At 46.2% G+C, this 15,128-nt stretch overlaps 1 protein-coding gene across 5 annotated transcripts in view; it reads right to left on the bottom strand.

The window, feature by feature from the left end:
* Positions 1–15,128, bottom strand: part of LOC105367479 (rap1 GTPase-activating protein 1) — a 184,958-nt gene that overhangs the window by 1,420 nt on the left and 168,410 nt on the right. For all 5 annotated transcript variants that reach the window (XM_011506203.1, XM_011506201.1, XM_011506204.1 and 2 more), the window contains 5 exons: positions 8,820–9,002; positions 3,605–3,843; positions 2,892–3,170; positions 2,329–2,494; positions 1,836–2,209 (listed from right to left, as the gene is read on the bottom strand). In XM_011506203.1, the coding sequence (XP_011504505.1) occupies positions 1,836–2,209; positions 2,329–2,494; positions 2,892–3,170; positions 3,605–3,843; positions 8,820–9,002 (1,241 nt within the window). The remainder of the gene's footprint in view (positions 1–1,835; positions 2,210–2,328; positions 2,495–2,891; positions 3,171–3,604; positions 3,844–8,819; positions 9,003–15,128) is intronic.

Genomic DNA, 15,128 nt, shown 5'->3' on the forward strand with positions numbered 1-15,128 from the left:
GTCCGTCCGTCCGTCCGTCCGTCTGCCCTTCCGTCCGTCCGTCCGTCCGCCCGTCCGTCCGTCCGTCTGTCCGTCTGTCTGTCCGTCCGTCCGTCCGTCCGTCCGTCTGCCCTTCCGTCCGTCCGTCCGTCCGCCCGTCCGTCCGTCCGTCTGTCCGTCTGTCTGTCCGTCCGTCCGTCCGTCCGTCCGTCTGTCGGTCCGTTTGTCCGTCCCTTTGTCCGTCCGTCCGCCCGTCCGTCCGTCCGTCTGTCCGTCTGTCCGTCCGTCCGTCCGTCAGTCGGTCCGTCCGTCCGTCCGTCTGTCCGTCCGTCTGTCCGTCTGTCCGTCCGTCCGTCCGTCAGTCGGTCCGTCCGTCCGTCCGTCTGTCCGTCTGTCCGTCCGTCCGTCCGTCTGTCCGTCTGTCTGTCTGTCTGTCTGTCCGTCCGTCCGTCCGTCCGTCCGTCTGCCCTTCCGTCCGTCCGTCCGTCCGCCCGTCCGTCTGTCTGTCTGTCTGTCTGTCCGTCCGTCCGCCCGTCCGTCCGTCCGTCTGTCTGTCCGTCTGTCTGTCTGTCTGTCCGTATGTCCGTCTGTCTGTCAGTGATGGATAGAAAATAAATGCGTAAAAGATAGTTCGTAGCCGCAGACAGTTCGTTGATTTTCTTGAAATAATAATTCGCTGCTAACTAATTTCTCTGAAACTGTTATATTCAATTGATCGATAATGAATTTTGACGCTATAGGAGGTATGTTATCGGTGACGTAGCCGATATTCATGTACGCGTATAAAATGCCCGACAACATAAACTTAAAGAATATTTATAATCTCTTTCTGTGCTCGCGTATAACCGGATAGTGGATTTAAATTAATTGATATACGCACGTAGAGTGCTGTAATTTTGATCAACGCCAATGATAGATGAGATCATCCGCTAGTACCGCTTAATTCTCGATTATACGAATTAAACGAGTTTCGCTTTATTTTTCTTTGGCAATTCTTTCATTTTGCATACTGTCCCGTTACTTAAATTGACACACCATTCATTTATGTCTATTGCAGCATTTAACAGCTAACTTTAATGGGATTCGCGCGTGTTCAAATTCAAAATCTCCATCTACGGCGCAATCTGCCTCTGAATAAAAAGTTTTAATGCATATTTATGAGTTTCGCGATTCTATTATATCGCGCGAAAGTTAATATTTGGTTTAGCCGCGCACGCACTTACCAATCCGATCCTCAAGATCTTAACTAACGGGACTTCATATTATATTATGTAGTCGCTTTAAAATTCTCTACCGTACATTCAAGATTTGCGCAATTGTCATTGGTTGTTTATGGCATTAGCGAGAACGTCGCGGGTCAAACAGAAATTACGTGGATTTCAACGGTGGATCGGCCCAGGTCCGATGTCTCGTCCACAATATGCCACGGCATTGTTTTAATATGATCGACTCTCAATCGACTCTCTCACTCTCATCAATTTTCCAACATTGAACAACAATTCGCTTTGCGGCGTAACCTCGTGGTTTCGACTGATTCAACATTTCATTCACCCACTGCTTTCATTTCGTTGTTCATTTTCTATTTCGGCGAATGCGATGATCGAGATGATCTTCCTCCACGCGTATTATTAAACATCTTTGGGCATTCATAATACGTTCTTAATCGTTGGAATATTTTTCGCAATAATTACGCAACAATAATAATCCATAGTCCTACGATTTCATGTGTCCCTCTTGGTAATAGATGAGATTAAAGTTGACGAGAGATGGAGCGTAAAATTCTTGTGCTTCCAGCACACAACAACCAACTATCGGGGATAAAAACCCAAATAATCTCGCGCTGCTGGGGAACTCACCTCCTGAGCGTCAGGTCGGGCGATCCTAGTGGACTGGAGGGCTCGACGGGCCTCTTGGCCCCGGTGAGTTTGCTGGTCGACTGTCTGCTGCTGGGTGGGCTCGGCTCGAGCGACTGGGCCTTCTTCGAGAGCTGCTGAGGCACGCTTTCGGTCGAGGCGTTGCGCACCCGGGATATGAGTGCCTTGCGCACGGTGTCGATGAAGCGCGAGCCGCTGCCGCCGGATCCCGAGCCCGAGACGTCGTTCGAGGTCGGGCTTACCGAGCAGTTACCGAGGAAGACACCGAGACTTGCCGCTCCGCCGCCCAGAAATTCGCTCGTCTTCCTTTGTAGCTCGACGGTGAGGGACTCCAGGAGGGATGACCGCGTCCGCAGCTACGGTAAGAATACACCGCTTTTTTACTTTGGCATCACGGTGGCCACTACTTACGTGTCGACGGACTCTCGACCCTCGGATCGGTCACCGTTCGCATAAGCGGACGATCGGGGCGTACCTCCAGTTTCGAGAATTTTTCGGCCTTGTAGGCGGCGTTCTCCGCGTTGACGAGTTTCGTAAGCAGGAACTCCTTGAATTCGACTCCGCGGAGAAAAACGGCAGGCGTCGGTAAGGTCGGACCAAACCACGGCACGTCGTCCCTCGCCGTGATGCTCACCTTGTACCTGCGCCAATCGACGTTCCAAGAAAAAGAGACTTTGTTAATTATAATCCTCTCGTGAGCAACTGCACGCGAGCTTGGGATGGCGAAGGATTCGCACGAGGTGCCCGAGCCCGATAATACTGCTCTGTCTTTCATTACATTTCTTGGCCCCGGGGCTTATTTATTATCGAATATTATTTTAATAATTGATTATTAGCAATAGGCGGCACGCTGATACAGATTTCTAGTGACGTATGGTAAGAAAATAAAAAATAAAAGAAGTAAATGATAAGTGGTATGAAATATGTGGCGAGTCGTCGTATCGTTAAACGAACGGACGTCCACTGGCAAAGTGGACGACGAGTACGTGAAAAGGCCAAAGGCAACGGTAAGAGTAACGCTGTTAAGGTAAGCGGTACCTGGTGTTGGGTGTGCAGGGATCGATGACCTGTACGACGATGAAGGCGTGCAAAAAGTGGCTGGCGATCATGTCGGGGCTGAAGGGTGTCGGCTCCTCTTGGAAGATGATGGCGACGATATCGTTACCGATGTGGCGCTTGCGCTGCAGCTGCTGCGAATCCCCGGGGCTGTAGGGTAGGAGGGAGGCCACGTGAAAGAGGACCTCCCTGCCCCGGAACACCTCGTACACCGCTGAGTCGCCCGTCTGTCCGTGTCGCGTGTCCAGTCCGCCTCCGTACCTATTAATTATTTCATTAGTTTCTATTGCAGCTGTCCCCTTCTCATCTTACCCTTCCATCCTCCCCCCCCCCCCCCCCCTACACCTCCCCCCCCCATCCCATTTTATCGTAAGCTCTCGTCGCCCCGATCCGCTAATCCATGCTCGACTATTCGATCGTGTGCAACCATTATTATATCGGTAAAGTGAACGTCTCTCAGTCGAGTCGCAACGTTCCGGGAAAAGGAAGCGACAGCGAGCCGCTGTCTGTGTGATAAGAACAAATCTGCGGCTCGGCGCGACTGGCTCTAAAACTCGCTCGAATCGAATCACCATTCGGCTGATTTACCTCCTGTGTCTCCTCCCCCCCCCCCCCCCCCCCCCCCCCCCCCCCCCCCCTCCAAACCCTCAGCCAGCTTTCGTCGTCGTCGTAATCGAGACACAGTGTCTACTCACCCCTTGTGGTCCTTGAGGTCGATCCGTTGGCCGAGCAGGTCGAGGAATTCCTGAAAGGCCGGCGTGATGAGGCAGTTGCCAAAGAGCTGCTCCTCGGTGACCTGGCGCGCCCGCTGATGTAGCACGCCGAACTTGAATCGCGAGACAAGGGCGTGCTCGTCGTACCGGGCGATGAGACTACCAGCCCCCGAGCAGACCACTGGCATGAGGTTGCTCACGCTCAACGACTCGTTCACCGCCTACAGCAAAATCAAGAGCCGTGTGTTGGTTATTGGTGGTTGCAGGGTGTGTGTGTGGGAAGGGGGGGGGGCAGAGATTAGCGATAATAGTGGTTGCATTGGGAGGGGCCGACTATTGTCCCTGAGATCGAGATGATCGACTCGCCTGCCTGCGACCACGTGGCGTAGCAGCGGCTCTTCAGGTGGAAGAAAGAATTCTCTATGCTGGGGTTGGGCTGGGGGTGGAGGCATTATTAATCTTTATAGACTGGGAGTGAATGGAAATGCCCCCTCCTGGGACATTCGTTGTTTGAGTTATTGGCTTATCGAATTGACCGTCGCGAAGCTGTTTGTCCAAAGACTCTTTTCTTACCTTCCATACGTACGTGCCGGCGAACTATTATAAATAAAACAATTCAAGTGATATTTCCATTCGATTCGTTCCTTATGAATTCCTCAATACTCGCTTGGACCATTGGGATCGTATTTTTCCTTTATAACTATTTTTCACTTTCGAGGCGACTTTAATGCGCCCCTCTTCCTTTCAATCTGCGAATTTATTATCGAGATAATGTGCCGACGTGCTTGCGACAATGGCGATTTACCGAGTCGGAGTCATGCGCGTGCAATATTCGATTTGACAATGACGGAATGACCTTCGAAAATTGAGTAGCCGAGCTATGTAAAAGTTAAGTAAAGTTAAGTAAAAGTTTCTTCTTTCTTCTCGAAATTACGGCTGGCCATGAGCGCGCATCGCTTAAAAAACATTTCACTTTGTTGTTTGCTTTTCAGTGCACCATGGAGATGGAAAATTGTGATGGCCGAGGAAGATGGATGGGCGAGGCAAAATTTTTTTTAAATTTGCCGGTTGTTAATGAATTCTTTTGGCGTAACTGCTGAGTTAGGCGCGAGATACATTTAACGAGTATTTTATAATAATAACGGCATGTTTTCTATTTATCTATTTTCTTTCTTTCTATTTTGTTTATCCTTTTTTTTTCTATCCATACGGAATTCAGTTATTGAAATACAAATGGGGAAAAAAAAAAAAAACTTGCGGGGAGCAGCTATTATACGATTAATTCCATTACTTTTAGCGGTTGGATTTCTATTTTCTCGCTGTATTCTATAATTATTAATGCCGTCATTATTTGTAAAAATGGTAATAATAGAAGATTAAGCAACGAATCGGCCGTCAAAGCGGTCATTCCAATCGCATGTAAATTTCGATATTAAGCAGTCGTATCTCGTCGAATCTTGTATATATATATATATATATATATATATATATATATAATAGATAAGACGTAACCGGGCGCTCTTACATCGTGAGATGTAAAAAACAATTTGTACCTTTCGGAAAACTCAATAAGAGATTCGTGAAATGGAATTCAGATTGTAATTCCTCTGTATCTGCTGGGAATCGAGGGTACCGGAGGAACAAAGTAAAAGATATGTAAAAGACGGCATTCGTCTGCACGCTTTGGTTAGATTACTTAACGCTCCGAGTCTCGGGTTTTATCTCCAGCTGACAGTTACAGAAAAGCTCGCCTTTTGCATCAGGTGCACGGCAACATGACAATAAACTCGTATTAAATTTTGCTTAGCTCTCTCTATTTATCTTGGGCACGATACTCATTAAATATTTATATCTTGATCAGCGTCTGCGTTTTATCATTATAAATATGAGACATAATTTTCAGCCGGGCGCGAGCAACCTTTTGTCTCAATCGCGATTTATTGTTATTTGTTTATTCTCGCTCATTTGTGTCCTCGGACCAATGAAAAGTCGGCTTTTAAAATTAACGATCGCGTTTTCATAAATGCAATGTCGATCGATCGGACGTTTAGGCAAATTTTCATTTCTTATTTCAGCCTCATCGTCATTTATTTGTTTAGCGGCGAATTTTCCATCAAGTGCAATATAAAATAGAAATTGCAGCGGTAAGATAAAGGGAAATATTAATATCGTTTTCTACTACTTAAAAGGCCGCTAATCTGCGGGCACAGTGATAGGGGGAACAAATGCCTCGTTCATTCGAATGAAAATATCAACAATAGCGCAAATTGTACATTTGCGATTAATTTAATAAACCGCAGTGAAAGCGTCAATGTCGCTCGCCCCAACGACGAATGCAATAAAATTTTCGCATCAAATGAAACGCGACAGTTAAAGTTAATTGGATAAAGTAACCAAGTGTCCACTTGAAAGTAGATCCATCCTTCAACGAACGAAAGTAAAATGATTGCTTGTGCACTAGCAAATAAGGCTGAGTAGTATTTGGAGGGGGTGGCGGAATGAGTGGGTGGGGGGGGGGGGGAACGAGATACGAAAAATAATTTGTACAATAATTTAAGCTCGCTTGATTTAATACGGAGAATTTAATCGTCTTGGACTTATCGTCATTGTCTTTAGTCCGCGCGCAAGCTTAGCTTTCAAATTCAAAGTCATAAAATGGGTTTATGTTCATCGATCAAATGCCAAATAAAATGCAATTGGCAATACCGACGAATCTAAGCTTATTCGAATGTTCGAATGTTCGAATGACGAATACTCGATCGTGGTCGGTTAACGAAGTTAACTTATCTTAAATTCCCCTTAAATAATGGCAGGCCCCACGTTCGAATCGTTCAACAGGCCAATTTTTGTGCACTTTTCAGTGAAAAATTTACAATCCAATGCCAACGAAGAATAAAGGCAATTATTGAAAGGAGAGCGCAAACATTTTTTCGCCAAATAGCCTTTAGTAATTATCGTCCTATGGCAAATTAGTCAGTCGAGGCTATCGTCATATTTAAAATAACATATATCAAAATTTACTCCTCAACGCCATTGTTCAATAATTCAACCAAACATCTGTGCTCGGGTATCGTAAATACACCCAAACACGCGAATCGCTAATTGCACCGTGAATCGGCCGTCTCTTACGCGGCGATCGATTAAAACTTCCGCCACTCGTAGTCGTACGACTCGACGCGCGAACGGCTCGTCCATATCGAATGCAATAATAAAAAGTTTACGGGTCGCTTTGACCGTGGCCTTGTACGAGTCATCTTTTCCTCCATCTTCTCCAGCATCCTCGAGCTTCAACACTTTTCACGACGATCGCTCTCTCATCGAAACGACCATACCAACATTCAAAACAAGCAATTAATGGTTAAAAGAGAAACGAGAGGATTGGCGGCCACGTGAATCGAGTTGTCCCGATCGGCAACCGCAGAAATCTCTCTCTCTCTCTCTCTCACACACACTCTCTCTCTCTCTCTCTCTCTCTCTCTCTCTCTCTCTCTCTCTGATCTTAATGAAGGGCCAGGTACGATCAAACCCGGCGTTCAAAGGGCGATACTATTTAGTCGCGATGTTGTGATTCTTATGCGTTTATCCCTCCCTCCATTCGCTTCACAACGCCCGGCGTCGTGGAAATTCGATTTCCAGAGGCGCCGCGACGCCGCCGCGACTCAACCCCGAGGCGCCGACACACGATGTTTATCCCACCGGCCGCTATGGAGCGAGAGACTGTTTTGTCCGACGAATCGGGCGATCCCCTATCCCGTGTCGGGGTTCATCGGGAAGCCGTAGATGCGCCGTAGCTTCGCGGCTCTCGGGAGAGTCCGTTGCAACCGATCGATAAAGCTTGTTACGACGTCTCAACGATCCTGCTCTCCCATTCAATTCCAGGCACTGATAAGGTTTACGAACAAGTCAACTCAATGGCACGAGTTCATGCCAAGTTTCCTTCTTAAATGCTCGTTGGGACTGTGGTTGGACCTGTGGTTGGTCCAGTCGTTGTACCTGCAGTTGGTCCTGTAGTTGGACAGCAGAGGGCGCAAGGCGCTTCGGCTAGCAGATGAGGCACTTAAAAGTTACTTCAATTTGCCGTCTGCAGCATTTACTTTTAAGGGAAGGAGCAGCTCGTACTTTATTTACGCAGAAAGTGCACACTGAGACGAAGAAGTCGAAAGTACGGGGAGCCGCGCACGCGGTGACTTTTTTTTGCTTTCTCTCCTTACTCGAGAAAAGTGGCAAAGTTATTAGGCACGACGAGACGTCTACTTTGGCTCACTCGAGGATACTTCTTGGCTTTATTCGGACGCCATCGATGCGCTCTTTATTCTATTGGCACTTCAAAGGCAAAATATTTACTTGGTGCGAAGATCTTCCTGAGCGATCCATATATATATATATATATATATTTCTTGTTAAAAAATTATTCACTTCCGCGAAAAACATTTCACGGTGAAATAAAGAAAACGCGGCGACTCTCATATCCAAGTCCTAAATAAACTGACCTTGAGCGCGTTGACGTAAGAAATTTTAAGGGGCCAGAGTATCGTTGTTATGATTATTCGTTGAGCGGCGAGGCGTAGCGGGCGCGCAATTAAATGTACTTATGCGAATAAATCACAGAAATGCCGAAACGATTAAATGTCACGAGGCTTTGGCGATAAGGTTATATCAAATTAATTACAGCACGGCGCACGGGACGCGCTATAAATGTATAACGGCACTCCGCTCTCACGACTCCCGCGAAATTTCGAAAGTTTCGCGCCTGGCACTGATGCCGGCACTCGCGGCGCAAAATTCTTTACTTTCTCAAACTCCCGAGATAATAGACTCGACTCCCGATTGATATTCTCTTGGTAGAGGTGGTTGGTCTTAATTGCCGTTCCCAGGCGCTTGAATTATTCGAAATGTTCGAGTCCGTCGTCGCATCGTTGCGCCTCTTCGTATCCACCTCGTCCCTTCCTTACCAGAATCGTCGGCGGCCAAATCTACCTCAAGGGGTATGATTTCCTACCCCCGTAATTGTTCGTAGCCTGAGGTTTATGCGTAAATTTGCGCAAACGCCCATGATTCAACGATGGATCTGCCGGTGGTATTCTTTGATTTTTTACAGAGAGAGAGATAGGGGGGGGGGATAAATGGGAAAAAAAAAAGAAGAGAAGAAAAAAATGACAAGGAGCCTTTGAATTGATAAAGGGTGCGGGTCTCTTACCTTGACCATTTTCGCTGGCGAGGGGTTCGGCCCCAGATTTGCCGCGGGCACGAGCTCGTGAACTGATCCGGCCCTCAGCCGCAGCAGCACCCTCCAATGTTCCTGGCCAGCTACAGTTTCCGCCTTTATCGACACCAACACCGGTCCATTATCGATGTCTCGGCCGACGAGGTTCAAGTGCTCCTGAAAATGACGATATGACGACATGTGAGTATCGCGGCTCGAGGCCTCAAAGGACAGCGCCCTATGTGTCAAAGGAGGCATTATCCTTGGGGACGAGGACCTTCCTCATGTATTAAAATTAAAATACAATTTTTCTTTGATGTTTGAGGCATCGAATCCTCCTGCTTGTTGGAGGAAGCTTTAGCAATGAGGGCAACCGCGTCCTCGACGAGCTACATTTCTCTAAATGTCCATCCTTAAACTGAATTGTTCGCGACATTTGTATTTTCCATACGGAACAAGACAATTTTCAAAAATTACATTTATAATTAAAAGTAAAATAGAGAGAGAGTGAGATCTTTACAAGCCTATTCAAGACGAACATACTCGCAATAGATTTCGTATTAACTTTTCGAATGTCATAAATGAGTGTAAAACGTCGACACACGGTCGCTTAAAGGCTGCTACCTACCACTTATCATGGATAGTGCAATTTGTTCAAACATTTCGAACGAGTCGCGTGAAGTTCACGCCCCTTAATTCCATTTAATTAGCATAAATAAACCGGGAGGTCTGGCAATATTGCACTTACTTTAATCGGATAATGAGCTAGCTCATTGCCAGTTTATTTCTTAAGTTGCATTATAAATGCCTTGGCTCGCGTAAAGCTCGAGTAGGCGAAATAATTTAATCGCCGATAGCTGGAAAGCAACGGCTCTCGAGCCGCGCAGCATTCGTTTTTCAAACGAAAGTTCGCACAATCGATAATTTCGTTCGAACGGGAATTCGAGGCTGCCGATTCCACCAGTGCTTAAACAGCAAAACCAATAGCAGGGAAAAGAGAGGGAAAATAGCCCGGCATCGAGCTCTTGGTAATACCGTAATAATCCTCTGCCCTCCACTCACTCACTCATTCACTCACTCACTCACTCACTCGCACTCTCTCTCTCTCTCTCTCTATCTTAAACTCGGTTAAATTCGTTGCAAATGGCTAAGCGAGACGCGGCACAAACGAGCCACAGGAGTGATTCATAAGTCGCGAATTCGATGCAACGCACGACACGACACGACACGACATCGTTGGATTTATACGCCCGCAATCGCTGTGACGTGCGCTGATAAGTGCCACGAGCCCCTGTACGCGTGCGTGCGTGCGTGCGTGCGTGCATGCGTGCGCGTTACCGCGTACGTGGGCACTCCCGGTTTACTTGCGAGTTAATGCCACGCTGCGAAGACTAAATCGATCTATTGCGCAACGTGACGGCCGTATTGCATGGATCGATAAGTGATCGATCAGCGGAGTTGCCGCCGTATTAAAACGAAATTCTCGCCGATTAGTAGCTACGGAGGCTGAGTTTTGTTTACGTTGATGAGCGAATATATCCGTTCGACTGCTCGTCCAGACGAGCTCCAAATGCACGAATGGCATCACTGCAAAGATGTCCGATTGATAAACGACTGTGCAATTGATTGAGACGAGTCGATAATGTAATGGCGTCGTGATGTGTCGACTACATTACATGCGAGAATAGCAGCGAGCCATCGTCAAAAATTCTATTTTTCTCATTAACGAGCCTCACCTTCGCGTACCTTACATGCACACGAGAATGTATTGATGTCTGAAATGAGAGGCAAGTTGGTGGGAGCCGCGGCAAAGTACGAACTTAATTTGCCTAATTTGCTTAATTTAGGCGTATCGTCGTCACGAGTAGCGCGAATAACTTTGGATTATCGGCGTATGCGAGGAGTTCGAAACTTTTATCAAGACAAAATAAAAGGTGGCGGCAGTTCCTGCGCCGCTTCCGTTCCTACCTACACGGCCACTGAAAACGGCCCTCGGATAATTCGCTCTTACGACTGCTAAAGTCGATTGGCGCATTGGGTCGCTGGGGCGGCGGGGAGGGAGAGAAAACACAAGAAATGCGAGTAGCGCGATAAGGCGTCGCGCGCCTATGGGTCGACTTATTCTTTATTTTCAACGTCGCACGTCGACTGCGGGCATTATTTCTACTACCCGGGTGCGGGAAGCCGGGCCGAGGCGGCGAGGACTCACTACCGGTCGCCCTATTAAAAATTCACCGCAATTACTCCTGCCTATCCTTGTGTCGCTCTTCTCGGTGTCTTGACTCGCTAACCCCACCCCGCCACGTTCACCGGCGACGAGTCTTTTTCTTTTCAAATTCACGAGCAGCGCAAAGTTTCTCCACACTCCGTGCAAAATCTCGTTGAGAGAGCGAGCAATGTAAGTCGGAACAACTTTGGTTCTTTCCTAACTGTCACGTATTACACAAATGTGTCTTTCTCTTTTTAATGCAAGTTTTTTTTTTTTAAGTTTGATAACGTTCTCGTTTCACGGAACGGTCGTTATGCTTATAAATGACGCTCATTAAGCTTATTTCATTTTTATTGCAAAATGATAATTTTGCCTTTATTTATTTTTGTATTTTTATTTTCTTTTCTTTCATTTGCATTCTTAATACGCGAAAGCTCGTACAAGATTCGTTATTAAATCGTTATAATACAGTATGCGGCGGTAGGATCCTTTTCAAGCACCTAGTAACCTCAAAATTGTCTCGAAAGCGTCTTGAATCCTCATAATTTAAGTGTGACTTTATTTTCCCAATTGCAAGTATCTGCAACTACATTAAAATCTGTGTAAAATATTAGTGAAATCAATTTACAGTCAATATTAATAAAAGTCAAGGCTTTCTGTAATTACAAATGCACCCTTGTAAGGATATATTAGTGAAATCAATTTACAGTCAATATTAATAAAAGTCAAGCTCGTTTAAGCATTTCTCTCCTCCTCCCCCACTCATAATCGTTCGAGAATATCTAAGACGAATAACTAGCCGTCGATATACCCGTGGAAACTAATCTCGAGTCCTCCATCGCTCCTTTCTAGGAATCTAAATTTTAGGCGCACCTCGTGACGACGATATATCGACTCGGCAACGGTCTACGTGCGCAGCCTCGCCGACGTCACGGTGGTCAGGTGTCTGCTGGTGTCACATGCCGATCGCAAAGCGGATGCTGCGCATCTCCAGAATAAGCTCTACCGACGGTGATGTGATTACGTAAGGCGTTACGCAGCTTCCGATCGCCAATCAATTCGTTTGCAGAAAATGAACGAGATCGGACGTGATCGAACTTGTATACGCGAACCGCGCGATCGCTCACTTTCTCGGTGACTTACATTTGCCCTCTCCGTCGATCGCTCGTTCTACTTTCGTGAAAGGGGTGAAAGGGGTGCCGCGACGAAGGTGAACCAGTTATGGTGTCGCGTTTGCGCGAGTGACGTTATTAAACATGCCGTAAACGGACCTTTTGGCGCTTCGCTTTATGCGAATGTACAAAGACCCTTGACTTTTAGCGCAACCGTTTCCCGCAGGTTCCATTGTTTATTTATTTTATTACCGGCCCCGGGTCACTTTCTCACCATCCTTTATCGAGTAAATACGTATTTACGATAATGTTTGATATTTCTTCATTTTTTATAATTCTTATAGGACAATCAACTGTGATGGCTGGAGTAAACAATTTATCGCGTATTTGTTGTGGTAATGCACACTTTATAGCAATTTAGCACACTTTATAGCACACTTTATAAAAATAAAAACAAAAAAACGCAAAAAAAAAAGAAAAAAAGAAAGAATAAGACTTCCGAGTAACAAGAGCATGGGAACTTAATTCGTAAGATAGAGCGTCAAGTATGTGGGCAATTATTTATTTTCAATTATACGAATCCATCCCCCGGCTTTTCGATAGTGGATTTTCAATTAACGCGAGTCGCTGTACTCGACTAGTTTGTGGCTTTAATTACCACTCGCGGATAAATACTCTTAACAGTACGCTCGATTAATATTTATACGTAGAATAACAACAACAACAACAACAACAACAACAACAATAATAATAATAATACTGTTGACGACAGCGCGAGCGACTTGTACTTTCGCGCCTCGTGATTAACGAGGATTCAAGCTTCGACTTTGTCCGTTAGATATATCCTCGCCACGCGTGCCTCTCCCCTCCTCACCTCCCGCCCACCGTCAAAACACTCGTCGGCTTAGTCGCCCGACAACTCGGATCTCGGCAAAACGTCCTACTTCGTTGGTCCTCGCCCTTTCCAGCCTCTCTCACGCACTAGACCCATCTCGCGCTACCCGAACCCACCATCGTCACCCCGTATTTTCTTCAAATTAATCTGACAACCCAGACGAATAAATATCACCGCGGCATACTACACTATAATTGCAAATTAACGAGCCTTAGGCAATCGCCAGCCTCGCAGCCTCGCATTAACGCAATAATAGCCACTGATCGAGGAAATATTCGCCGGTCGAATAATCAAGGGGGCCAGGGTGCGCGTGCGCTCCATCTCGTCCCGCCGTAAAATTGAAATTCCTCGTGCGGGTCCGTGGGTGGAGTAATTACCGGGGCGAAAGGCCGGCATCTCGAAGCATAGGCGTCTGTCTGCGTCTTGGGCGAAACGGGGTTACACGGACGTCGAAACATATCTCTCTCACCTGGTCCACCATGGCCCGGTGCACGGTTGTCAACGCCTTCCCGTCGTCGCGATCCCGTCGATCCTCGTTTCACAACTTCAGCACGTTTCACGTTTCGATTACACGTACCCATCTCGTGCCGCAGCTCACCCACGAGGGAAACTCGACTTTCCCCGTGCTCGATATTACTCGACATTCCCCATAATTGTTCCGTGGATTAGGCGCGGCAACGCGGCATCGCGTGCCAAGGATCGATGGTTCTCAGGTGACTCCGGGGCCATTGGAATGCGTGCATTATCCGTGCGCCTCTCCACGTCACTTTATGGGCTTCTTTATACGACTAGAACTAGTAGAAGTTATCGCCCGCTTACCTCACGATATCCCCAGATTCGATAAAAGTGCCCTTAGCTTTATAGTTTTAAATGGTAGCGATTAAAGGACAATTATGTGTTATCTAATTATCGTCCCAACGATCTAACGATTTACGCCGATAATGCCCAAAAACGAAGGTTTCTCTCATTCATTAACTGTGTGCGCGCGTTTGCGAGAGAGAGAGAGAGAGAGAGAATAAAAAGGAATGTAGAGTAAAATATTATGTGCGGTCTCGATGGATGAGAGAAGTGTGTATCTTCGAGCGACATTTGTATTGTTGTAAACATTTTTTTCTGTAAAATTTCCGAGGACTAAGGCTAAACCGGCAGTTTTAATTTGATATTGAGTATCGATATAATAGCTGAAAAGTTTTTAACTGACCTATAATTCGTTTCTACAATGCCATTCATTTCAGAGCTATCAATTATCCACGAAGCATTTTATTATACTCGAAGGTAAATAAATCAGGCAAATATATGTGAAATGCGTTTAAAGAAATAAGCGCACAAGCACAACACGATATTCTAGTCGTGTAATGTTAAATCTACTCGATTAAAGTTATAGAATCTCGTCAAGAACTCCAACATAGATTGTCCTGCAGGAATAAAACAAGAAAGAGAGAGAGAGAGGGGGGGGGGACATAAATCAAAACAAAAGAATAAAAGAAAGAGAAAAAGAAACGAAAAAAAAAAAAAAAAAAAAATTTAAATAACGTTGTTAGGCTTTCGTAAGTCGTATCTATCGTAATAAATCAATCATTACATTTGCAATTCCATTTTCTTTCTCTTCGATCGATGCGGTAACACACATATCGACGACGACTATCCGCTATCTACCGTCCGTTCGTCTGTCCCCGCCTGTCAGCCATCCTCCTCCCCTTCCCACCCTTACTCCCTTCCGCTCTCTTCCTGTATTGCCTCCTCGTCCCTCTCCAATCTAACCCAACCCCCCTCCCGACAACGAGAGTAAACGACGAAGGAAGAGATAAGGTCGCGAGCCGTTTCTTTGCAGGGTGTGCATAAACGCATACAATAACACACACGCACACACACACACACACACACACACACACACAGAGAGAGAGAGAGAGAGAGAGAGAGAGACACAGACACAGACATACGGAAAGTCGCCTTTTGCCGCTCTGGTACTTTGTATAGCGAGTTCGTCTCTCACGTAAAATCTAACGTGTTTTTATCTAAATTATAATCTTTCGAAAGTCGACGTTGCGCTTATTTTCACTAAGATAACTCGAATGTCCAATAGGTAA

This window comes from Ceratosolen solmsi, unplaced genomic scaffold (genome assembly GCF_000503995.2).
Source record: "Ceratosolen solmsi marchali unplaced genomic scaffold, CerSol_1.0 scaffold7, whole genome shotgun sequence".
Lineage (NCBI taxonomy): Eukaryota > Metazoa > Arthropoda > Insecta > Hymenoptera > Agaonidae > Ceratosolen > Ceratosolen solmsi.